This window comes from Rhinolophus sinicus, linkage group LG03 (assembly GCF_036562045.2).
Source record: "Rhinolophus sinicus isolate RSC01 linkage group LG03, ASM3656204v1, whole genome shotgun sequence".
NCBI lineage: Eukaryota > Metazoa > Chordata > Mammalia > Chiroptera > Rhinolophidae > Rhinolophus > Rhinolophus sinicus.
In genome coordinates, this window is record NC_133753.1 from 137249242 (window position 1) to 137277208 (window position 27967).

Here is a 27967-nt window from a genome sequence, read left to right on the forward strand (position 1 = left end):
TGAGATAGTAATGGCAAGTGAAAATAGGCAAGGACTAAGGGATTACATTTTTCAAATGTGGGCATATTTTACTTAGATAAATAAATAAGATTTAGGGAAATTAAAAGTTTGAACTACTTTTCTGGTTTATTTGATTTAAATTTGTAATATAGAAAGGTTGCAGTAGACCTTATAATAAAACGTTAATATAATTTTGTTTGAACCCTCCTTTAAAATAGTCACTTTATCTTAAAACCTAGATAATTGCATATTCTTATTACTTAGATAGTAAAAACTAAAATATAGTATTTCTGTTTCTTAGGATAAATTAGGTGAAATAGTCCTTTCTTAGTATTCTGATAAGGGCGATGTACCTGGAGTGCCAAAAAAATGTATACAAGTGGTCACTTTGGTCAGCGTTGCTCAAGCAGTAGTTCCCTGTAATCAGAAGTGTCTGGATGCTGATGGTAACCACTTTGAGCACCTCTTGTAATTGCAGAAGTCAAACGTGACTTGTATTCATCTTTTGTTACTGGTATATATTGAGTATTACAATTTTAACACAGTTTCCTTTCTTGAAATGTGTATACATTTTTTGGCACCCTCTGTATAAATCTTGATTTTCAGTGAATTTTGAAACTTTTGTGTTAGAAATAATAGGAGTAATTAACAACTTTGATTCCAATTTCCCTATAATTTTCACCCATTCTTTGACTTTCAACCAACCCATTGTTTACAAATTGTTCCTCCTGGCAACCCTACATTGAAAACTAATTTTAGAAATGGAGAATTCTTTCAGAAAGGGAGAGAAAACAGTGAGATGAATTGCCAGAAGTTTGGGATTATATTAATAATGGTTCATAATCATAACAAGCTCAAGGTCTGAAACCCATAGTAAATCTTAGTAAACTAAACTGATTTACCATAGATGAAAAAATTGCTATGCTCTTAGTTCAATGGGTCATTTCATTTAAGAGGAAGGCCCTGTGAAAATCAGGAACAAAGTTGACAAATTTCATGGATTGGTCATGCTGAGCAATATTGAATTTCATGGTTTGTCACAGATGAATAGAAAAATTTCAACCCCCCAATGCATTTGTAAAACAAATAAATTATTATCAAAGATGGAATATTTTAATAATCATAATGTAACATGCATTCATTAGTGTTAACCTATGGCCTCTTGATACATTTTTTAACAACTATGCAAGTACTCAACTCTCTGTGATTTGTGCAGTAGATATTACACAGTAACCTCATTCAACAAATTTAAATTGCTAATTTCAACCAGGATTGCAGAACATTTTACACCAAGCACTGCTTCTGGTTTTTCTTAATATAAAACAGATAGCTATATTGTTTTGAAGCATAAGCAAAAATCTAGATATACTTTCTTTTAAAATATTTTTCCGTTCATAAAACTTTTCACAAGTTTTATACATTCATGTTGATTTAAATTTTATGATTGTTATCCTAGAATATTAATTTAATCTTTGAAATATATTTTGCTTTGTCTTGGCAAAGGAATCTACCGGGCAGTGTATCCTCACCAACTAGGAAAAGATATACATGCATTGACTTATTTAGCTTCTTTTCATAGTAATATGAAGTTGTCATAGTAGTATTTTAGAAAAAATTGTATATCTATCTCACATTAAAAAATTAAACTGTATGAGGAATTGGCGAAAAGTTAACAATCAGATATTGATAGTACTGACATTTGTCCCTCTATGTGATATGCCTTTTTAGATGATGACTGCTTTTATTCCAAGCAGTTCTGACAGATAAACGGAATGTATTTTCCTTTTTGAGCTTAGCATAGAACCACTAAATCCCAGGACAGGAATACATGATTTTAAAACCTTTTCAGGAAGAATGAAACCTGTTTGCAAAAATGTGTATTCTTTTTTAACTGTCCTTTGTAGATTTCTTTGAGAATGTTGTAAAAGGAGTACTTTAGGTTTGCCCTCTAGGGAAAGAGACCTGCTGAAACATAAAATATTCACCATGTATTTTCCAAAGTGCTTATCACTTGTAGTTCTTAGGTAAAGGCATTCATTTAAACTGCACATTCAGAAGTGTAGTCAATGCACATCCACATACACTCCCAGACAGTGGTTTCATATATTGTATTTTACTTGCATTGAATGTTGGTTTTAGTTTTATACAGCAAATTACAAATTAATTTTTAGAATTTTAGGTATACGCAAGTTAGTGTCAAGTCAACCAATGTTTTTGCCTCCCTCACCCTTGTGGCAAAGTACAAGGATTAAACACAAGAGATATGACAGTGAGCAAGATGAAATATCTGCCCTCATCAATTTAGGAGTCTGATAATTTTTTTAATGTGAAAATTAAAAATGTTTTGACGTGTCATATAAAAACCCCTGAAAGTGGAAATTTTTAGAAAGCTGACTGTCCCCAATGTTATAACACTCATTAACATGGAAGAATGAATTTCAGTACAAGTTCCAACACACCAAGCAAGGGTTGAAGTCATCAGAAATAGGTCAGAATGTTGATCACTAAGCCAAGCTCAGCAGACCTATCTTGGGGTTCATGTGTTGTCACTAATATGGCTTATGAATCACTAAACTTTAAGGTATTTCAATGTTGTAGCTAAAGTTTGGTCTTAAACTAATCTAGGTCTTTTGAGATAATGGTCTTCTTAGTGTGTTGATTTATTTATTTAAAAAACCACAAAACTATTTCACTGTCCCTCACAAATAGAACATGTTGGACTAAAACTTTGTTTTTCTTACTTCAGAAATGTCTGGCAAACTTTCAGGTAGTTCCCCAAAATGTTAAGCATAGCGTATGTGTTTGTAAAATGTTGAGTATATGGTCGTATGACTCAGCAATATTGCTTGTATGTCATATGACTCAGCAATATTGCTTTTACGTCATATAAAAGAAATCAAAACATGTATCCACACAAAGATTTGTACACAAATGTACATAGCAACATTTTTCATAATAGCACAAAGTGAAAAGAACCCAAAGTCCATCAGCTGATGAATAGGTAGACAAAATGTGGCATAGCTATAAAGTAGAATATTATTCGACAGTGAAAAGGAATGGAGTACTGACAGATGCTACAACAGAGATGAATCTCAAAAGAGTTATGTAAGTGAAAAAAAGTCAGACATAAGAGCACACAAATTATATGATTCTACTTACTAGAAATGTGCAGAATAGGCAAATTCATAGAGACAGAAAGTAGATTACTTAGTGGTTGCCAGGGTCTGAGAGAAAGGGAGAAAATGCGTAATACCTATCAATGGGTGCAGGATTTCTTTTGAGGCATAGGAACCATTTGTATACTTAAAATGGGTAATTTCTTTTTTTTTTAATGGGTAATTTCATGGTAAGTGAATTATATATCTCAATAAAGCTGTTAAAAATGAATGAAGACCGACTGGAAATAAAAATACTTAAAATGTAAAAATATTTTAATATTTTCCACACACACATCTGGAAGAATGCAAAATGATCCAGAAAGTGAAGTTTCTTGTCTTAGCCATTTTGTTTAGATTTAATGGCTCCCTTTGTTCTGCTTTTCCTTTAAACATTATTTTTGAGGGGAAATTTCTATTAAAAAAGAAAACTAACTAAAACTGAACAGCTTTATGTGTGGTCCTAATAAGGTAAATCACTGGTGAAAGGTTAATAGTTAACTTTTGAGAAGGCCTGTGCCCTGAACCCTCGACTATATGGTTCCTGTTCCATACCCATGGGTCAAATCTTATAGTATCTCTCCACCATGTTTTATTCTCAACCTGCCCATTGGCTTTGTACCACCCAAGATTGCTCTTCACAGATGGACCCCAAAATTCATCCTCCTTTCCGACTAAGCAGGGTCTGACAACTTTCTATCCATTCATTTTTTTTAAACCAGTATTTACTATGTACATACTATAAAGTGGTCATTTTTTAACTCAAATCATCATTTTCTAACTTCAAGGAGTTATTTTCATCATGAGAAGCACAAGTCAGGAGGCAGGGGAAATGTGGAGAACCGTATTTTATTCCAATTGTCTTACCTTGATTTCTAAATGTCACTTAATAACATTCAGACAACTACTTAAGTGCCAGGGGTAATTCTAGTTTATAAAAGCAAAGCAGTGACTTAGAATTATGTCTAAAATGGTGAAATAGATTGAATTCGGTGATTTCACCATGAGGTCTGACAATTAAGTTCGCGAACTCATCCTAGTAAAAGTGTGCTACATACCTCATTGCTGAATATCACTATGGTCACCTTCGAAGTACTCCCTTTGGGAAGCTATGAACTGAGGCCATTGCCTAGTTCACCATTCAAAGCAATTTTGGAGCTCTTGTTCTGGAATGGCCATCAGACGTATCATTGTATTACTCTTGATGTCCTGAATGTCATCAAAATGTCTTCCTTTCAATATTTCCTTTGTCTTAGGGTAAAGAAAGAAGTCATTTGGGGCCAGATCAGGTGAATAGGGAGGGTGTTCCAATACAGTTGTTTGTTTACTTGCTAAAAATTCCCTCAGACAGTGCTGTGTGAGCTGGTGCATTGTTGTGATGCAGGAGCCATGAATTGTTGGTGAAAAGTTCAGGTCCTCTAACTTTTTCATGCCGCCTTTTCAGCACTTCAAAGTAGTAAACTTGGTTAACTGTTTATCCAGTTGGTACAAATTCATAATGAATTTTAAAAGGTTAGCAACATCATTGCAACAAGTTCGCAAACTTAATTGTCAGACCTTGTATTCATGGTTAGTTGTCTGTGATTTTAGGGCAATCAGAAAGACTCACATGTCCTCAGTTATCTCAGATATTCCAGTGCTGTCTCAATAGTTCAGTTTCAACCTAATGCTACTTCTTCTGAAGTTCTAGTCTTTTCTTGGTATTTTTTTTTTTTTTTAGATTTTTTTATTGGGGAAGGGGAACAGGACTTTATTGGGGAACAGTGTGTACTTCCAGGCCTTTTTTCCAAGTCAATTTGTTGTCCTTTCAATCTTAGTTGTGGAGGATGCAGCTCAGCTCCAGGTCCAGTTGCCGTTTCTAGTTGCAGGGGGCACAGCCCACCATCCCTTGGAGGAGTTGAACCGGCAACCTTGTGGTTGAGAGGACGTGCTCCAACCAACTGAGCCATCCGGAAGCTCAGCGGCAGCTCAGCTCAAGGTGCCGTGTTCAATCTTAGTTGCAGGGGGTGCTGCCCACCATCCCTTGCGGGACTCGAGGAGTTGAACTGGCAACCTTGTGATTGAGAGCCCACTGGCCCATGTGGGAATCGAACCAGCAGCCTTTGGAGTTAGGAGCATGGAGCTCTAACCACCTGAGCCACCGGGCCGGCCTTTTCTTGGTATTTTTATTTGTTGAGCACTTCCAATGTCTCAGGGACTATGGTAGGCACAGATGATACAAGACATCTGAGGTAACCCTTCTGCCCTCATGGAACTTACATCCTTAGGCTTCCTTGATTCCATCTTAGTGGTTTATTCCATTACAATTATATTAGGAGACACAATTCTCCTGGGAGGCCAGCCAAAAGCAGAGTGGCATAAGAGAAGCATAAAACCCAGCTAACTCTTTAGTTCATCAGTTGTTCTCACTTTTTATGATTTATTTCATTCTAGCAGCGAGCTGCATAAGCCCAAGGAATCAATCAGATTGGTTAATGCAAAAAGGAGAAAGATAGATCCAAGAATCAAAAGAGACTGAATCTGGGGTAGAGTGCTCAAATGGTGAGGTGTGATGAGCCCAGAGGCAGTATGATGTTAGGGAAAGGGAAGTGGCTTGAGTCAGATGATTTTGGAGGAAGGCTAAAGGCCAGGCATTTCCCAAAGTTCATTTTCCCCCTGTAAGCAAAGCCATCTTCACAACCTGCTAACTTGGGAATGGGAATAAATGTATTGTGCTTCAATCTATAGAAAATTACTCATCTTTTAAAGGAGTATTTAAATTTGCTATATCAAAAATCTGTTCTGTCTGGAGGAAAATATAATTCTGTGGTTCATACAATTGTATTTTACTCTCCACCATGAATTATTTAGCGCATCCTCTCTTTTAGCTGTGTACCAACACGTCAGTAGAGGTTATCTAATAGCTAGCTCATTATTTTATTCCCCCATTGAGGCTTGTGGGCCAATTTTCAACCTGTTATACTCTCCAGAATAATGAACTAATTTGGGATCTTGCTGTGGAATTAAATGCTCATAGAGATCTCACCCCCTATGAGACCATAAACATCTGCCATAACATTTGTTATAGCCAAATAACCTTACTAGTACCAGTATGACTACGAAAGTGGAGTAAAAGAGGTTAGGTACTGGCAGAAAGATTCTGGGAAGCATTGTATTGTCAAAAGTTTATAGTCTGAGATAAATTTTGACACCAAATAGCCATTCCATTATTATTAGATCCTCCATCATTTTTTCGAATCTTGAAGATAAAACTGTAACTAGGCAACCATTAGGACTCTTGGGAATTCCATGTCAGTTTTGAAATGGTCACACCTTCTTAAGGAATATTTACAAATGTTGTTATCATGCTAATACCTTACATATGTTGAGCCCTTATCATGTACAAGGCACTTTGCTAAATCCTTTACATGTGTTATCTCAATCATCACCCTGACCCTGTGAGGTGGTTATTAATCCCCATTTTACAAATGAGAAAACTGACGCCAAATATTTTGCAAAACGGCATTACACATCTGATAAAAACCAAACCCGAGTTATAAACCCAGGCTGTCCGGCTCCAGAGCTCCTGCCACTGCCCAGGCATTTCCTCTAAATGATCTTCAGTGACTCACTGAATATGACAGAGAGAGCATTCTAGGTAAGGTATTTATTCTTGGAGAAGAGATGGCTCCCAGATAACTGGACACATGGGGATTTATGCAAAGGCTCAAGGGGTAGGCAGAAAAGTAGGCAGACGCTAGGATCCCACTGTCCCCAGTTCCTCCTGCTTTCTCATCAAACCTGCCATCTCTTGTCCCATCCTTTTCCCCCCAGTCTGTCTCTTCTTTAGAGACTTCCTTTCTCTCCAGAACCTTGCTGTGCTTCCTCTCCTGTTATACCAGAACCCTCCTCTTCCCAGCTCCCCTGCTACTGTGTGTGTTCCTCCTTTGGACCCTTTCTTTCTTGGCTTCTCTACCCGGATTCTTGAACACTGCTGGTGAAAATCACTCAGCTGTCTTTTCATGCCTTTTGACAATCCCACTCTTTGTCCAGTCTCTGGCTAGCTCCCTTTTCCATCCTTCTCTGTTTTGGCTACTTCCTCCACCTTGCCCTTTCCCATTACTTGTTAGCAGTTGCCTTTGCCCCTGCACTTCTCAGAAAACCCAGAGCATCATGAATGCACTTTCTTAGTAATTATCTTGATCCCTAACTCACTTCTACATCCTTTGATAGGTGATCCATGTACCTCTTTTCCCAACCAGAGCACATCTTTTCACCTGAGCTCTTGACCACATTTATGCCCTACTCTACCACCTTAGTCTTTTAATGTTTTTCTATTTATCTGATTCTTTCCCCAAGCCCCTCCTGTATTAAAAATTCTTCCTTCCTCACATATACTTTGTGCTCATTGTCTCTGCGTTGACACCTACCACTCACTCAGTACACTGCAACTGCCCTCATATGCTAAACAAACAGCGTGGGCCAGGTCATCCATGCACACCCCATCGCTAACTCCAATTTTGGTCTCTCCATTCCCTTACTGTTGCTGTAGCTTTTGACACTATTAGCCATTCCTCTTCCTTGGCTTCCTTAACGTCACTTTCTCCTGGCTCTTTGCCTACTTCTCTGATTATTCCTTCTTGATTTCATCTGAGTGCTTTTTTTCCCTCACCTCACCCTTTGACGATTGATGTGTTCCAGAGTTCTTCTGCCCTTGACTATCTTTCCATTTTACATTCTTTCTTTGGGTGGATTCACCCATTCCCATGGCCTCACCCTCATGCTAATTACTTCCACGTCAATATCTTCAACTCAGATGTCTCTTGCACATGCTAGATCAATAAATCCAAATTCCTCTTGGATGTTTCTTTGTGGGTGTATTTCAACTGTGTGCAGTTCCCTCAACTTATCTACAACTAAATAAAACACTGCAAGTCATCTTAGACTTCTCTTTTTCCCTCACTTAACTCTTCTCCCTTCTGCCTGCTTCCTCATGCCATCTCCAAGCACATGTCATTAGTAGATGGATAGTGTTAAGTCTATTAATTTAGTTTCTTGTTTTACATTTGTCTCCTATTCACTAACTCTTCTGCTACATACCGTAGGACCTTGTCCTCTTCTGTCCACTCTGCTGCGATGTCATCTTCGTTTAGCTCTCCCTCCTGCCTTGATCCTCTCCAGTCTATTCTCACTAGTGCTCAAGTGATTTTTCTAAAATATAAAATTGCTGGTGTCACTCCCATGCTATAAACTCTGTAGTGATTCCTCATGGCTGGTACAAAGTCCGGACTCCCTAGCAATGCATATCCTGGTATCCTGACCTTGCTTCTGCCTGTCTCTCTAGTTCACATAGTGGAATACACAGGACTGATATATGACAGCCTGATTTTGAAGTCTAGTTAAAGAATTTTGTTTTTATTCTGAAAATGAGGAAAGAATAGCTTTCAGAAAGGAAATGATGTATTAAAAGTCTAAATAATTTCTAAGTATATTTAATTTCACTTGGCAAGACACATGGGAGAGACAGGTCAAATTTAGAAAATATGAGGATGCAAAAAGATGTAAAATGAAAAGATATGGATGGATTTCCAAATGGAATTGGTGTTCTATAGTACCTAACAGATGCTGTTGCTACTGTGCTTTATATAAAGAGAAATAGTACCACTTCAAACCATTCCATTTCTAAAATGTTCCCAATTGTCATTCTTAACTCCATGTAGGCAAATACAGTCTCCTTTTACTATAAAATTTTTATTAACCAAGCTATCTGCTAAAGATTTTATGTAACAAATCCTTTCTTATTACCTCAAGATTTATTGCTGAATTTGGGCCAATCTAGAAAAATGTTACAGTCACTTCTCCAAAAATTGCTGTAGACCAGATATTCTGGCCAAATTGTTCTAATTTTGAAATCATAGTCATATATTTTACGGTTAAATTCTCCTTTACAAGCTCTCTGTAGGCCTTTAGAGGCATACAAAATTAATTATAAATCTCTTTTTTTTTTTTTAGTTTTTATAAATAACTTTAAAGGGTAAAAAGAGGTATCTTTGTGCTAAACATTTTTACATTAATAAAGCAAATATAGCAAAATATTTATTGGATGCAGGTTGAGGGGGGAGAGATAAGTGATATTTTATACTATTCTTTATATGCTTATTTTTGACAAATTTTATGATGTGAAATTTTAAAAAATATTGAATGAAAGTGGTATTGTCATACATTCCTAAGTGTAAGGATTGTTATATCGAGGTCTCTGAGTCATTAACACAAATCCCAAGTGGGTGAAGTGTGTGGGTGCACTATCCATTCTAGCACAATACAATTTTGTGTAAAATCATTACCTTTGAATGCTAAGTATAAAAATGAAAAGTATCAGTGGTCTTCATAGCTAATGTTTCCTGTATGTTCTGTAATAGTTATTTTTATTTCCTTAGGACTTTTCAGCATGGCATGGATGATCCTGCTCCAGATTCCAAACCATTTTTCAAACAACCATTACATTGGTTGTCTTGCATATCACATTTCTACCCTTCTTTACTCAGGTGAGAACCTTTAAATGCTATACTATCTTTAATTCTTTAATTCCTTTTAAAGTTTAATAGAAACAAATGCATCATACAAAAATAAATTACAACTTTATATAATACACAGATAAGTAAAGAATATTATATATACAATATCATATATAATATTCTTATATTTATATATAATATATACATATAATATATATAATATTATCTAATATATATATATATATATATATATATATATATATATGCTCAAGAATCCAAGATACAGGCCTCCTAATTATTTTTACTAACTTACAGCTTTATTAATATAGTAGATATAGTAGGTATATCTACTGTATCTACTATATAGTAGATATAATATAGTAGATATAGTAGAAAAATGTGAATTTTTGGAATTTTGTTCTATTTTAGCTAATTGCCTAACCATTTTGAAATTCATCCTTCTTGACCCATGACTGGAGATTTGGCAGTTCTCCAACTAATTTTCAAAAAGGACAGCAAAACTGGTTAATTCATGTAACTAACTCGGAGCCTTAGTAAAAGTTTAGACAGGGATAACTGTCTCATGGGTATAAATGTCCTACAATATGGAATTAGACAGATCACCTCCGGGAGAGCCATACGATAGACTAATGTGGAGTCATTGAAAGGGTTGATTATGAATAAGGTATTTCACTTTTATTTAACTAATCTCATTTAAATATAAGAAAAATCATTTAAAGCATGAAATGTACTTCCAGAGTAATCTGATGATATTTTGTGGCATTATGTGGAAAGTCAGTTAGATTCTGAGCTGAATATATCATTAAAAAGTACCTTTCTTTGGTGTCTGTAAGTAAATATATTATATATAGCTGAAAGAGATATTATTAATCCCCATATGTTCTTGATTCATCTTGGAAATACATTATCAGTGATTTCACCATCTAAATTGACTGTCTAATGGAATTAGACAAATCAATTATGCAATAGCCATATGATAGACTAATGTAGAGTTATTAAAAGGGTTGATTTTAAAAAATATTAAATGTCTCTCTCTTGAGGAATGAGTCTTACCCGTAAATAGAGGGTGAGAACCTCATACACAAAGTCTCTATAAATACAGCAAACATATATGATTTACCTGTTATGTGCCTATTCCCTAGATAATGGGGACTCCAAGATCAGTGAGACAAAGACCCTACTTTCAAGGACCTCAGTATATTGTTTTTACTTCACTTACACGTAAAACTTTTTCAGCATCTCTAATTCATTTCTTATGATCGATTCCTAGAAATGGAATACCCTTAAAACTCTGTCATGTCAATACCCTGTCACCTGGCGTGTAAATATACTCTTACGTCTTTGAGAATTAAACAGCCGACTCTTTAGTACTCATTACTACAAAAATAACAAATTAAACAACTGGATCTTTTACAGTATGAGTTAAGCAAACAACATGTGTTATTTTAATGAGTTCCCCAACTTCTAAATGTATTTGTTTACCATGTTATTTTCATATTTTCTTTAGTCTATTTGTATTACCTACTTTTGTCTTAATCTATAACCATTGGAGTTATGCCCCTTTAGGTTCAGGTCTGTAAGACATCTACCTCCAGGCTTGCTCTGTTCAGCCCAGCTAGGGGCATGGGAAGTCGGCATGGGAATGGGTTTATCTTTCAAATTACTACTTCTTGTATTTAACTTCTTTCTCTTTTCTATACCTAAAGCCCATGTAAATGTATTAAGACTTTTTTTCTGCTTCTGTGTAGCAACCAACTTCCACTATTATGCTAACACAAAGATTAAAACATGGGGTGACTGACTAGTCAGCCCATAGTGAAAATGCAATTTGATACAAGCTTTCTGGAGGGCAGTTTAGTAAGCTACATCAAAAACCTTAAAGATATTTATATCCCTTTATCCAGTGATTTTATTTCTAGGAATCAATCATAAAGAATTAATCACAACTGTTGACAAAATTTTATAGGTAAGCATTTTCACTGAAGCATTATTTGTGAAAGAAAAAACCATGGCAATATATGTCCCACAGTATGGAATTAGACAAATCAATTATGGAATAGCCATACGATAGACTAATGTTGAGTCATTGAAAGGGTTGATTTTTAAAAATATTAAATGTCAAATAATTGCGATTTATAGTTAAGGGGAAAATACAGGTTAGCAATTATGACATCATCAAAGTTGGCCCAGTTTTTGGAGTGATAAAAACTGCATACCAGACATGCCAATGCTTCGTGTACATTATCTCTTTTAAACCTCACACCGGTCTGTGAGGTAAGTATTCATGTGCTTCTTTTGTGGAGAGTAAAGTAGTAAGAAGAGAACAAAGGTGGGAGGCAGACGCTGAAACTAGGTTTATCCTCTTCCAAAGTTCAAGCTCCTGAGAAGTACAGCTCCACCTTTCAGAGGGAGAGCAGTTCAGGGTGATGTTAACACGTGTGGGAGAAAAATCTACGATCATCAGTTATCTATTATGTAAAGTCTTGTTTTGTGATTCAACATTGTGGGAGCTCTGATATACTAGTGTACGCAGTTTGTCTGCAACAGAGTGAGCTAGTTTGCTGATTCTCTAAACTTGCAGGATGACAGAACCTCAGTTTTCCAGAAGATGAACAGTTATTGGAAGGCACTGAGAAGTATCAATAGCACTGAGAAGTATTGAGTCATGTTACTATACGTATAGCATTAAAATGTATGTATATAAAACATATTTAAAGGACATGTACTAGAGAGTTTATAGTCTTTATCTTTGTATGGTAGGGTTGCAAGCAGTTTTAGTTTTTGTCTGTGTAGTTCTCTATATTTTCCAAATTTTCTACAATGAAAACAATTTATTAAGACAAAAACTTTTTAAAAGCAAAAAGAAACCCCGTGTTTTTGTTGCTCTATTGTTCATATGACTTACCCTATAACCTCTATACAGATGATTTCTAGCTCTGCATCTCTAGTTCTGAGCACTTATCTTTACCCCAACATATATCCAGCTGCCCATGTTTCTTGAACGACCTACTGTATTACTGGAAACCCATTATGATGTTGTCAGTTGATCCTGTCTTCCACTCTTCCCTTGTCTTCCACGCCTGGTGTCTTTTATTCTTAAACACTTCAGAGCAGAAACTTGAGTATGGTTTCTATGTTGAGCTGCTTCTTTGCCTGTTGCTAGTGTGTCATGTTCAGTTGATTCTTCCTCCAAAGTTCTCTTAGAACCATCTTTCTCTCCAACCCATTACAACAACCTTAGTGCAATTTGCTATCATTTATCATGTTTAAAATACTCTCCTGCTCAAGAACCTATAGTAGCTTATGTTTTACCAGCACTGGCTATCCTGGCTTATTTCCTGGAACACCCAACAGTTTTCTCTGCTTCAGCTGTCAGTCTCCTCACTTGTGTTTAAAACACAATTGTTTTATACCTTCGACTTTTATTTATTGCTTATTATCAATGGCCTTTTATTAATGTAGATTTGTCTCCCAGATTGCCTTTGGTTTTCCCTTTGCCTTTCTAAATCCTCCATGCAAGGAACAGTATAAACCCCGCCTTCAATGAGTGCAATACTTTCTCACAATGATTCTCTAACAGGTTCACATAATCTGCTTAGAGAGACATGGCCCATATGATTTATGATTCAACATATTCAGAGTTGTGGTATAGTCAGAAGAACCCAGGACAGCAATAGAAGTAATTTCAAAATAACTTAAATTATTGGCTTGCATTTGTTAAACATTGCAATGGGAATTCCTAGACTATCATCATATGACCTTAAAAATTTCCACCTTTTCATCCATTTCTCCCACATATATCAGCTGTTTCTCTGTGTCTTACACACTAATTATCCTTCAAAACTTCATTCCTCACTTTAGCAACAAAAACGAACTGTTCAGGGGAATATGTGGGTATTTCAGACGATGACAAACTAAAGATGTATTAGGCTTTTCTTTTTTGAAAAGGGGATGCTCAGAGGAGAAGTGATTGAAATATTTGCTATTATGGAGGATCTTAGTAACTCATTCATCTATTTGCTTATTTATTTATACCTGTGCATTGTTTCAGAAAGAATTTCAGGCAGCTTTTAATAGCATTAAATATATTAAGATAATAAATTAAAAGTGCATGAGAAGGAAGAAATGGAGCAAGGAGGAAGGTATGAAATTATGACTTAAAATAAGGGTTACAAATGCATAAACAGTTGTATGGATCATAAATTTGTCTATAGGATTACTAGAAGTGTACAAATTGGTAAAAATAGAATTTTTCATGTTCTCCTAGAACCCCTGGAACAGTTGAGAAGAGTTTGCTTTAGGGAAAGTGAATGTATTTTCAAAGCAATAAGTAAAATGTACTGTGTTCATTATCCCTAGCAGTAGTATAGACTAACGATGCAAGTTGAGTTAGAAAGAGTAATCAGTTTCATATTAGATTAGACTAAGGCATGTGGAGAATATATTAATCACAAGGTAAATGCTATGACACCATACTGTGCTTTCATATAAATGTTCAAGAAAGAATACTATCTTAGTCAATTATACTATGTTGCATTACAGTGCTTTTTATTATTTATAAACTTTCATCTTCTTGTATATTTTTAAATATTTCCAAGTATTTTTCAGGTCTTCCTTAGCTAAGTAGGTCATAACTGCATACTGCATCCAAGTAGCATAATCCGTGTGAGTAAACAGTCTATTCATTTTACACTGCTCATTTTCTCTTACGATGACAACATGAGGTTTTGATTCCTGGCCAGTCCATTCTGAGCTGTAGATATTCATTTCTACTATGCCTTTGTTTCTATTATGCTTTTACCAAATGCAATCCTGTTTCAAATTTATATACTTTTTTCTTCCCTAAATATGTTAAGCTACCTTTGGCTTCGCTATATCATATATGTTTTGTGGGTCTTTTATTCCATTCAACCAAGTTGTGTTTGTCCATTCTTTCAATAAATGCATTTCAATTTTTTCTCCAAGTAAGGCATTATGCTAGGTGTTAATGGTGAGAGAAGAGATAGGCAATGAAGTTTGAGGCAAAGTCTCTTTTCTCAAATAGTTACATATTAGTGAGGAATACAATCTTAGTGACCCTTTTTCGAGATGAAGTCATACTTGCCTACGTCTTCATGTAGTCCGCATGTGCACCCAAATTCATTTCTCTAATTTTAACTCCTATATGGAACTACAGACCCATATAGTCATGGGTGCCAACCATATATGAATGCTTGAGGTTTACATCTAGAGGTCACAAAGACACCTCAAATTCAACATGACCAAAACTAAACTTAGGATATTCCCCCTTCAAACTGATCCCCTTCTATTTTTCCCTATGTTGGCTAATGGTACCTCCATGCAATTGTAGAAGCCAGAGACCTAGGAAGCAACCTAACCACCTCCCTCTTTTTCTCCTACTCTATCCAATGCATTACTAAGTCTCATTAATTTTAACCCTTAATACCTGCTCTCCATAGCTTCACCTTTGCCTTAGTCCAAACCACCAACTCTCTCCTGACTATTGCAAGACCTAGTTTTCTTCCTATATCTGTGTTGACTGCCATTTCCAATATTCTCCAAACTGCAGCCAGAGATTTCTCAAGCCCAAATCTATTTTCAAAACTAGATGTTATCGTTTTGCACGTATGGCTTAAAAATCTTCCATGAATTTCCCTTTGTCCTTAAATATACACAAAAACTTTTTTAGCATGACCTATAAGACCTACAGAGATGTGGATTACCCACCTCTTTAACCTCTTCTGATACCACACTACCCTGTGAGTCTGCTTTCCACACATTAGCCTTTTTACATTTCCTTGCCGTGTCATGGTCCTTTCTGCCACAGGATTTTTGCACATACTTTTCCCTTTCCCTGAAATGTCTTCTTCCTCCTTCACCTAGTTGATGCCAACTTATCTTCCTATCTCAGCTCCAATGTGACGTCTGTAGGAAAGCCTTTCATTAACTCCAAAGACTAGTTCACTTTTTCTTGTTATATCTTCTAATGGCATCTTTTGCTTTTCCTTCACTGAGTTCTCAGAATTATACTTATGTCTATATTTGTATGATCATTTAAACTATATATGTATTCTCCACTAAAGTCTGTAGAATAGACTGTTTTTGCTTACTGTTGTGTCTCCATAGTCTAGCACATAGAAATCAGCCAATAAAAATTAGCTGAATAAATTAGTGAATGAAGGAACAAATGTGTTCAAAGCACTATTGTTATCAGATAGTACCATGTTAAATGGTACATTTAGCTCTTTTCAAACATTTGATCTGAGTGGTAAAGCTCAGTCATGGGAAGCATGGTCTCATTGAGGAGGTGACTTTTGGTATCCTGAAGAGAGAACATCTGGAGAGGAGGATGAAAAAAGAGCTTTGGTCTCCCAGCTGCTGCTAACAGCTGTTCCACAGGACTGAGGAAAAGAGCTTAGAGAGCTTGTACTCTGATGAGGTGCCAAGCTTTGACATGGAGCCAACAGCCAGGGGAGAAGTAATGAGAGCTTTTTAACACCAAAGCTCTTAAGTGGCTGTTCCAAAGTGTGGATGGACAAACAGCTGGATCTTTGAAAAGATTTTCAGAGAGAAAGTCATGTGCCTATGGAGTAGTTATTAAAAGAACTGAAAATGTCAGATGAACTAGGTAGTTGACGTACCTAGATATCTTAAAGTTTATATCCCTCCTATCTTTACTTTTCTATTATAGATTAAAGATATACAAATAAGAAAATAGCAGTGGAACCAGCAATGAGAATAACAGAAGACAGCAATAGGTTTTCACATTAGACAGTCATAGTTTATAAACCTATTTAGTTTTGTGATCTTGGAAAATAAATTAACCTATGTGAGCTTCAGTTTCCCTGTACTATGTGAAACTATATTTTGGCAAGGGAGATGAGACATAAATACAATACAATCTCATTGATCCACTTGAAAACAGCATGCATTCCCATTATGCACTTCTTCCATCTTGAAGCACCTTCTTTCCTTAACTTCTGAGGTACTGTCATGGCAGAGTTATTAGGATTAAGTGAACTAACATGCCCACATGGCACTCATCACAGAGGTACTTACTAAACAATCATTCTCAGTACTGTTGTGTTAGTAAAGAGCTATATGTTTCAGAAAGCTGGAGATTTTGTCAATTACATAAACATGTGAAAAGAACCTACTACAAGTATAGAGAATATTAAACTGCTTTCTCATTGGGTCTCTGCCCTTATTAGAAGCATGATTCCAGGGGAGAACTTTCTTGAACTCCCTGTAACAGGATATTAACTCTCTGGTACATGGGGTTCCAGAGAGATAACTTCTGCTCCTCAAAAGGGGTGGCTGAGAATTTAGTGCTGTCCAGTGTCTCAGTGACTCAGGTGCTGGATGAACATGACTTCAGAGAGAGTCCCAAACTGCTGGCTGAAGTGTAATATTGATTTTAAAATTAAAATTTGATTTCTAGAGATTTTTAGAAATGGGATATGCTACTTATGTAACACTAAAGTGTGGAGCTAGGGCTATGAACTTTAGGTATGAATATCTTTGGGTGATTTGGGGGAAATGGGGTCATCACAAGTGAAAAAGGCTAATTTGCTAAAATCAGGAAATAACGCAGGTCCTCATAGGTTGAATGCCTACCCTCTAAGTTGTATACTAGATAGTGCAGATACAACTAACTCTGAAAAAAATGAGACTCTTTAAGAATGTCAATCTATCCTATTGGACAAAATTATTAAAAATCAAGGCAAATCCTCTATGAAATCATTTAGGTGAACCCTGTCTAATTTCTATTTATTGGATAATCTTTAATTATAAAGATCAAAGAGGCTTGGCTATAATCTGATTATAGAGATTAAAATATATGCAAACATTTTCAATGCTATATCTACCACGTTTCCTCGAAAATTAGACCTAGCTGGACCATCAGCTCTAATGTGTCTTTGGAGCAAAAATTAATATAAGACCCGGTCTTATTTTACTATAAGACCGGGTCTTATATAATATAATATGATATAACATAATGTAATATAATATAGTATAATATAATATAATATAATACTGGGTCTTATATTAATTTTTGCTCCAAAAGACGCATTACAGCTGATGGTCGGCTAGGTCTTATTTTCAGGGAAACACGGTATGTATAATTTATATTCTTTTGGTTAAAGTAATGAAGAAAACATTTTGGGATTTCCCCCCGTCAACTTTTTTTCTCAGATACTAAAGTTGTATTCTTAAAGAAAGATGACAAAATTGCTTTAAAGATTTGTCTTTACTTATTTTCCTAGAAAGATCTTCAAGAATTAGTTTTGGAAAGCCAAGAGTAATATAGTAATACGGGGCTTCCCCTCTGCTTCCATTTTCCCACTATAGGGCTTTTGCTCTCAGTTTCTCTTTAGTTATGCCCTTGCCTTTGTTCTCTGAATCATGTAACTTATGGTCTCTGGTATAAATTTGGGCCAGTAATCCTTGACAAGAACCATCTGGTCGAAATCAGTCCCTAGATACCTTGAATAACATGTCTCCAATTTGGGAATCAGCCTTGAGACCACAAACTTGATTTTGGGTCAAAAACATGGTATCCTCAATCACGAGATTAAATAGAGCCAAACATCCTCAATGCTGGAAAATACAACTTACCCACCAAATAACATGCAGGTTAAATGGACAGAAACACGGAATGAGCATGGGGTTTAAAGACGGAGAGACCTGGGTTCAAAGTCCGTAGCCACAATTATTAACTAAATGAACTTGGACTAGTTTCTCAATAATCCTGAAACAAAGATTAAGTGAGATGAATGTTAAGTATCTCCACGCATGTCTTATTTTGGATTTCCCCAAGAATCAGCTCCTGAGACAAGGACTCAAAGTGACAGTAGTTTATCTTCTAAGTGGAAGAAAAAATAGGAAGGGGAGAGGGTAAGTGAGACAAAGGAGGAGAGCAGATAAAGATTAATGTGATCAAGCCAGCTACCAAGGAGTAACCAGAAGGTAAATGTTCTGGGGAAATTCTTGGAACCCATGTGAAATTCCCATCTGAGTTATCCCACCAAGGGAGTGAGGATGCTGAGGTATTTATACAGCAATTTCCATCAGTTATTGATTGAGGGCTGCACTGGGGGTGTTAATTCACTGGCACTGCCAGCCTGTCTTGCTGGAAGGTAGAGAAATGCAGGTTCTTACAGTCATTAGTCAGACCAGTGTCAACCAAGTGGTAAGGGCAAGAGGATGTGGGGACATTGACAACATCTGCTTTGGTCTACCCCTTGCACTATGGAAATCCACGCATTCCCCATGTTAAGTTCTCTGAGTCCTACCATTAATTCTTCTAGGTGATTCCTGGTCAAAATTTCTTTAAAAAAAAGTTTTATTACAGTGGAGTGAGTGGGACAAGCTAAAGTATGCCCTGCTGCAGTTATTTCAGAGTCTGCAAATGGTGATTCTCATTATTACATTTCTCTGCCTCTCCTTCCAGCTTCCCCTCCCCCTCAGTGGTCACATCTACTGGGTTGTGTTGTTGCCCAGTGGAGTCACTGAGGGGTGGAAACCCTGCTATTGTTCTCTTACCAGAATGTGGTTATTTCAGTCATCTATTTATGGTGATTACCAGTCATGAGAGCAAAAGGGAGATGCCCTGATGAACTCGTGAATTACAGACATACTGCTCCCTACTCCCCTTCTATAGTGGTAACTCCAGCTTCTTGTGATAATTAGGGTTCATCACCTTCGCCAGTGTAGGAAATCCTTTCTTCACCTGATAGACTGCTGGCATGGGAAGCCAAAAGTGACCAGATGGCAACTGTAACTTAAGCTTAGTAGAATCCTTTTTGATCCCCTGGTAGAGGACCGCCACAAAAACCAGGACCTGCAATCCCACAATGCCTGTGGGGACAGAAAACACAAATTCCCCAAGAGGGTCATCAGGAGCTGGGGAGAGGGGCCCCTCTACTTTCACCTGTTGGCTCCCAGGTCCATGGAGTTTGTCTGCTGGGGACATAGTATCCTACAATGGCTGTTGGTTCGAATTAAATATCAAATCTTGAAGAGCAGTGCCCTTCACACAGGATGTCATCCTCAAGCTGTGCACTTCTGAGTCCATTCTAGTGTTCAACTAGTCTGTCAGCTTCTGCACGATACATACAGGGTAGGCTCCGTGAATCCTGTGGTCACATGGTCTGAGCAGTAAGGCTGTTTCTATTGCAGTGGGAATCAGGCTGGTGTGCACTAATGGAAGTAAGATTCTTTTAAAACTTCCTATTGTAGTATAAACACGTATTTTTAAATTGCAGCAATTACAAGTGAAGTACTTGATGAATTTTATAAAGGTAAACACACCTGCACACAGCTAAGATTTCACATGGTGATTCTATAAAAATAATGTGTTAGTTTCATAAACCAATAATGATTGAATCTCATTATTGTATCACTCCTTACTACCTGGAGTTGAAAAATTCTTTAGGCCAATTCATGCTCTAGAAATATAGCACGTATTAGAGTATAAGCCCAGTATAACCCAGCCATAAATTTGTCCTGTCTCCCAATACAAGATTTATACATTCCAATGGATTTATACATTTTTGTTCTCTTCTTTGTACTATAGTGGAATTCAACATGTACATATTTGATACATATTATATATATAAATATATATAAAATTTCCCTTTCTGTCATTTTTCGTGAGGCTAATCTCACTTTCACAGCTCCAGCAGCTCAAAGGATGAGGGAACATATGCTTCTCCATATGCCCAACACAGACTCCTCAGTGCATTTATTACTCGGAGCTTGGTGATTCAGGAATGTTTGTAATATTTTATTTTTCCTCATAGTGACTCATTCTACTGTACATTTTGAAATCTGTGATAAGTTGAAAGATCTTAGAATTGAGGTACATTTCAACAAACAGCTTCCCATCTGGTAAATGAGAGATTTTATTTATAATCAGGTATTCCGATACAGCGGTATGAAATTACACTCAAATTATTTTGTTTTGTTACATGTCTAAAGAAAGGGCTGAGCAAAACATTAACCCCCTCCAGCCTATTCTCTTCACTGCAGCCAGATCAGGAAATTCGTTGGCCTTAAAGTCTTCACTGGGGCCCAAATCCCCACCTTGGCCAATGATGCCCTCCATGATCCGGCTCCTGACTCCTTCTTCAGGCTGTCTCTCAAAGATCCCCCTTCTTTCCTACACTCCCTCAAACTGGATCTTTTCGTTCATTCAATGTATCTTTAAATCAGCACTCCATTTAAGTAAAATCTATAGGTTGGCAATGTTCAAAAATTAAGTCAATTTTAATACACCACTTACTACCAACTAGATGCTTTGCATCTACTGAACCCCAAGCTAGTTCCCAGATGTTAGCAGTTGGGGTTTAGGAGAGAAATAAGGACAGCCAATTTTAGGATCTGCTTCAGTGTTTCCGTCTGAAGGGCTCACCTAGTGGATTCCTCCCTTGGTACCGTATTTGGAACTACTGCAAGAGCCAGACCAATTTGGGAATTCCCAAGGTAATTCAGAACTCCTAAAATGGTGGACTGGGTTCCTCTGCACGAGAGTTAAGTAAAATAACTTCCAGCTTCTCTCTTCACCACCCCCCACCCATCCCCCCCCCCCCCAACCCAGGGCAGGAGTTTTCCTAGCCAACACTGCCCCACCAATCGCCCAAGGAGTTTCTCTGTTTTGAGTCATTTTCATCAGAGTCTCACCTGGGAAGTCTGAGTTGGTCCAAAGTTCAGATGCAGGCTGAAGACTTTTGTGTATCACAAGATTGTGAGATGTTCCAAATGCCAAGCTAAGCCAAGGAAGAGATGCTTTGAAACGTCTTCATTTTATATCTTTGGATCTTCTCACTTTTGTTTAAATAGGCCTGTTGGCAAAATGTCTTTGTTATTTTTTAAGAGTTTGCCTACCCATTTATGATCATATGATTCAATCAGCTAACATTTACAGAGCCCTTCCATGTACTTAGTTCACTGGTAGGTGCTTTGAGGATTAAAACAAGTTCTTGTGTCCTCATGAGGCTTCAATCTGAGTGGAGAGGTGAAGCTTTAATTGACGAAATAATAAAGTGCTAACGTGTATATTTGCTGTAAGTGTGTTAACTCAGAGTGAGATGGACCACTATGGAGAGAAATGTTTAGTGGAGACTTCACAGAGAAAGTGATATTGTTGCTGCACATTGAATGACTGGTAGGATTAAGATAAGTAAAAGACTGTGAGGAGTTCCTCGCAGAGGAGTTCCTCGCAGAGGTGGCAGCCAAGTTGGACCCGAATGGGCACATAGGCACAGAGGCAGAAAATGTGATGCCAACTGGGTCCATCCTTCGTACCTGTGCTCCAGGAAGCACTGTCTACCACAGTGGTTCTCAAACCCCAGCATACATCAGAACCCCCTGGAGAGGGCTTGTTACAGCACAGATCTCTGGGGCCCAGCTCCAGAATTTCTGATGGCACGAGGCTTAGGAACTTGCATGTTTAACAAATTCGCAGGTGATGCTTATGTTGCTAGTCCAGGGCCCAGGCTTTGAAAACTACTGGTCTAGACTATGTTCCTAACCGGATGGTTCAGTACTCCATAAATTTCATCTGGAAATGATCCTGCAAATCATTTCTCTCAGCAATACCTTTTGTTCTGCTTTTTTCCACACTGAAGTTTATGGTCCTCTCACTCACATTTTTACATTGCTCAATCACACCTTTCCTTCCCAGTGCCACCCTAGTCCCACAACCCTTATAGCGGCAACCAGATTGAGTTTGATCATTTCCTGCCTTTTCTCTTGTTGGGGTTGTAAGCTGATTTCAAATGGTGTGACCTTTAGCCAAACTAAACTTTAAGATTTTAGAGGGAAAAAGTGAATTATGTTATCAGTTTTCAGTTTTTACTTTCTTATCTCTGGCTGATTCATTAGTAAATGAAAGTGGTGATGTTGGGAACCTGATTTTCTTTTTCTGTTCACTGATGATAATTTCCCAAGTAAAAGCTTATTTGCCTTGGAATTATATCTCGTTGATGAAATGATTACCCAAGTAGGTAGCAGTGTGGCTGTTAGAGTGGTTCTGATAATTGCATGTTGATTTAAGGCTTTACATATTAAATAATTAGATTACAGTTGACGCTTGACAGAAGCTTTGGATTCCTTCAGTTTTATCGGCAATCATAGTACATGGCAAATTACTAAGTAATGAAAACCTATTGTAACTTCTTTACATGAATAATGAAAGAAGTTAATAACACATAGTAGGCATTCATATTGTTGGTGAATGAACAAATAAATAAATGCATTACAAATAAATGCATAAATGATTTTGATTTGCTCTATGAAACTACAGCAGACATAGTTCCATGAAATATAGGTATGGTTATTTTGTATCAGTTTTAAATTTGGCAGGCTACCAAATGTTAATTTGCTTTGAGCTAGTTGAGATTAAATGTAATTCCTTCCCTAAGCAACCCTCAAGTAAGCAAGCATGAAAGCATTTTCAGAGTAATCTTGGAGGAATTGACATTTAAAGGAGTTAGCATTACATCTGTACTTTAAGGCTATTAATTTCATAGATAAATTAGCTTCATTACTCCATCTTTATCTTGCATTTTGAAAGGACTCCATCAGCTGGACGACTGACAACTGAGGGTCAATTGAAACTGCTCTTATCCCAGCCAGGTTGTAATTGGAACCTGCTTCTGGAAACCCTACTGCATCATGATGGTATTTTACTGAGAATCTTGCTGAAGGGCTCAAGTGAGTATTTGTCGTTATGAGAATGTCCTCAGAAAACCCAGTCATTGTTTGAGTTGAATGAATTTTTTTTTCCTATTCGAATATTGGCAGAGGGATGTAAACCAACTGCACTGTAGTGGCGTCAGCAGCAGGCAAAATATTGAATTGCTTTATAAACCTATTGGAAAGAATTTTTTTCAGGGACTCTGAATGAAGGGAAACAATATTTTTATATAATATTGTTCTATCATAACTATCATTATGTACAAATATAGAAACGTATCAAAATCTGGATTTTGAAATGCATCAGAAAATTATAGGAACACAGTTATAGGTCCAAAACAGAAGTCTCAATTAGACCTAAAAAGAGAGACAGAGGGCGAGAGAGACTGCCTTAGAGCCATGCTAGAAATTTCAGTGGGTCATGAAGAAGCTTATAAAACTGATAAACAAGCAAGCGGTGGCTTATAGCCATATCCAGTGGGACAAGGAGACGTAATTGTAAGCAAATAAGAGTGGAAACTGAGGAGAAGTAGAAGACCATACTTATCTTAATTAGATTTTCTTTTTTTCTCTGTAAGTGCTATTTTAGAAAATGTTAAGTAATGTTATACCAATCTAATATTATATCCCACTGCTCTCCCACTACAGCTGTGAAGTTTTCCCTAACCATTTTCACATACCCCCTACGCATTTCTCCTTCTATACGACACATGAAGCCAGATTAATTTTATCAATTACTAGTTTCACTTTTGGTTTCCCAAATCAAAATTGTTTTTTTTTTCTCTAGCTCCCCATCACCTGCAGAACCAAATCCATGTCCTCCAGCCATTTAAATATGATCCTGTACTCGTTTTCTAAACTTGTTTTCCACTATCCCCTTGCATGCGCGTACACACATGCACATACACATTTCAGTCTTGTCCCTAAAGCCCCGTGTGCGTGTTCCCTGCCACTCTGGGGCTCACCCATTTTTTTCTACTTGAAGCACCTCTACAGACATCTCAGTTTCCACCAGTCTGCAAGGCCAGCTGATGTTCCAGATCTTTGAAAGCTCCAGCTCACGCTATTCTCTTCCTCCCCTGAACTTCACAGTATCCATTACTTTGGCTGCTTATTTGCCCTGAGCTTACTCTGTCTTATATGGTTGTTATGTCTGTATATGACTGAGGCAGATGTCACCAGGCCCTGCCAGCCTGTTGGGATACAATAAGGTTCATAGCATTCCCCTGTCCAAATCACTCCATTCATTTCTGGGAATTTTTAGTTTCTCACATCTGCTCATGACCAGTTCCCCCTGTTCTTCTCTCCCATCCACTTTGACGTTTGCTTCCCAAAAGCCACTTAGGGGAGGTGTCTCACTGCTGAGCCCTTGTGAGAATATTGCTTCTCCCCTGGTTCTCTCAAATCCATAAAAATCTGTGGTGCCAAAGGTCACCATAACTCTTCAAGCCTCACTGTGTTCCATGCAGAAATTTGGAGATGACGCCTCTCCCAAACTCTGAGTCGGACTTTCTTCCCTTAGACCCCAAGCAGTACAGTTTGGGCCTCTCAACTCACAAAATTCACTTGAAAGCAATTTCTTTAGCTTCAGGCTGTAGCTCCACTCTCCTAAAGGGAAAACGGGTGCTAGGGAAACTGCTTCCTCAAGTAGCCAACACTGACTGTTGACGTATGTAGGTGTCAGGCACTGTCTAAGCACTTTACACTTGTTATCTAATTGGCTCTTATTATAACCTTACACAGTATATACTGTGGTTATCCTCATATGAAAAATAATGACACTAGAGGTTAAGATAATGTCATTTGCCCAGAGACCCACATAACGAATAGATAGATAAATAATGGGTAGACCCGGATTTTGAACTGAGCCAGAGCTCTCTGTCCCTTCCTATACAAATACACATGCATAGTAAATCCTGGGGTGGACCAGGGGCATCTGGGGGAACTGTAATCTGTCCACTCTCAGGGTGGATCAACCAGGACACATGTGCATTTAACTGCTGTTTCCAGTTAGGTAGTTAGATGTGAACATAGATTTTTATATCCCTCCTCAAGCTACCACAGTGCATTTTATAGAAAAAATCCAGTGATTGACCAGTCGGTGATCAGTTAGGATGTAAAATATGGGCTGGGTGACATGGATAGTATTTGACACCACTGGAGAGTTACTCTAATATAATCATTGTAACTCACGAGCATTGTCCCAGAAGAGAAATGGTCTCCTATCGATAGACTTAGATAGAGCAGCCTGGGAAACTCAATTGAGATCAAATCTTTTGACTATACTGATATAGCCACTAACTACAGGAAGAACAATGGTAGTTATGAATATTTAACCATGTTTTCTTATAAATAAATCCCACATTTACTTACCAAAAGTATTAGATTCACCTTGTCTGTGTGAGAGACTTCCAGGTACCATATTGCCATATCGTATCACCTTCAGTTTGGTTCTTATGGGGTACACAAGTGTATTTACCCAATCTGCTCAAATACCCATCACTTTTTTACAAAAGCTGTTAGGTATTTGATTAGGGTTACATAGCCATTCTGGAATTGTACTGAATTTATTAGCTACTTTCAATTTTGTAAGGATGAGGTGACAGAATTTACTAATCAATTGACTTACTTATTAAGCTCCAGTAGAAGTCTTGTAACTTTAAGTTAGAACCAATATACTCATGGAATCTTACTAACTAGTCTAAGATGGAAATTACATAATAAAAATAAGTTTGTAATATTTTTTGCTGAAATTTTCTTCTCATTTGTTTAGAAGTCTCAGAGTATTTCAGAACCAGTTAGTAATTTAGAAGTTTGATCATATATTTAAGAAAGCAAAACTTTAGAGTAAGATATGCTGAATTAGGTGTTTCAAGCAACATAATTATCAACTTTTTTATGAGAGAGGTTTTCTTTATAAATAGTATCTTTTCAGTCTAAGTGGTAAAATTTAACTGTTAAATTGCCTCATGAATAAGAACAAAGATTTTAAGTACAACTTTTTATTATATGTATTTTAAAACAAGGTTCTCTTTTTTCAATAAGCAGTTATTAAATTGTTAGGTACAGATTTTTTTTTTTTAAGTAGACAACCACATACTACAAAGATGAAAACATGGGATTTATCTTATAGTGAGAATGATGTCTGTACCTTTAGGTTTTGCTCTATGAAAGTGATTTATCAGACTTTCTATTGATTTTAAAAGAATTAGTAGAGCACATATGGAAAGACTATCTTATAATATGAGATGCAACTTCACTAAGGGTCAGAAAATAGCAGAATTAAATAAATGAATTGTAAAACTTAAATGTATAATATATGCTTCATAGGCTGCAACGTCTAAGAAGTAGAATCATGGTTTTGCCATGGATAATAATTCCTCCTGTATAAAAAATACGTACTATTTTGAGGAAACGATTAAATTGCTAAAACTTGATAAGAATAAACTGATTTCACATGGTAGGTGATTTATAACATTATTTGGGTACAATTCAGTTGGCATGAGAAAGTAATGGTCATTGGTTTTATTTTTAAGTTAGGCCATCTTAAATTTGAAAGAAAAAACACAACACTTAACTACAAATGTTTATAGAAGATTTAAAACTTTAAGACACTATTTTGGATGCCTGATTTAAAAAACCCCTGTCAATTATTTTGGCAATTACCCCACTGAGGCTACGTGGCCTAAACAGTTTCTTACATGTGGCATCAAAGGAACAAATATTTGGCAATTTCCCAATTGTTAGCAGGTGGCCTTTTCCTGCTAGTGACATTCGAATGAAGTGTTACTAACATTCTTTCCTTTGCCCGTTGCCCCAAAAAATGATTTCCAGGGAAACTTCTTGGCTTCTTGTAATTTGCCGTTGTAATATAATAACAACAATAAACTAGCAAATACATAATATTTAACTTGTTCCAGACCTTGTTTCTGAGGGCTTTAAATGTATTCACTCACTGAATCCACATGAGAACTCTGTGCGGTAGGTACAATATCATCTCCGTTTTACAGATGAGGAGAAACATAGAAATTAAGTGACTTGTCCAAGTCACATGCCTCGTAAGTGGCAAAACAGGATGTGCTCTAGATGTCTGGCTTCCAGAGACTGTGCTTTCACCCACCGCACAACATCCAGAGACTGTGCTTTCACCCACCGCACTGCACAGCATCCAGGCAGAGTGACAGAACGTTTATCAAACTGCAGGTTGCATAACTCGTGGGAGGTGTCAGGAACCTCTCTAATGGATAATTTTGACAGCACATTTGTACTTTCAATCTTATAACACAGTGCCTAAAGATAATCAAGAAACAGATCAGCAGAAAGTTCTAGCTAAAGGGCTGCTGCTAACCCTACCAAGCAATGGTCGACTTAAAATGAATGAGTCAATTCAGGTTATCTTATTTTATAGTTAATATGTCCTGACGTTTGGAGTCATGAGAGGCATATTATGGCAGTAGTTTGCTGTTTTGTTGTGCAAGGTGTGTGTGCATGTGTGTGTGTGTGTGTGTGTGTGTGTGTGTGTGTGTGTATTTTTGTATTATTTCATTTTATAAGTATGACAAAGTATCTTAAAGGTGGTGATCAAAAACCAAATAT

The 27967-nt window shown here is 37.0% G+C and overlaps 1 protein-coding gene across 6 annotated transcripts in view; it reads left to right on the forward strand.

Moving 5' to 3' along the window:
- KIAA0825 (KIAA0825 ortholog) overlaps positions 1-27967 on the forward strand; it is a 358526-nt gene that overhangs the window by 110419 nt on the left and 220140 nt on the right. For all 6 annotated transcript variants that reach the window (XM_074328707.1, XM_074328711.1, XM_074328710.1 and 3 more), the window contains 2 exons: positions 9572-9679; positions 23250-23389. In XM_074328707.1, the coding sequence (XP_074184808.1) occupies positions 9572-9679; positions 23250-23389 (248 nt within the window). The remainder of the gene's footprint in view (positions 1-9571; positions 9680-23249; positions 23390-27967) is intronic.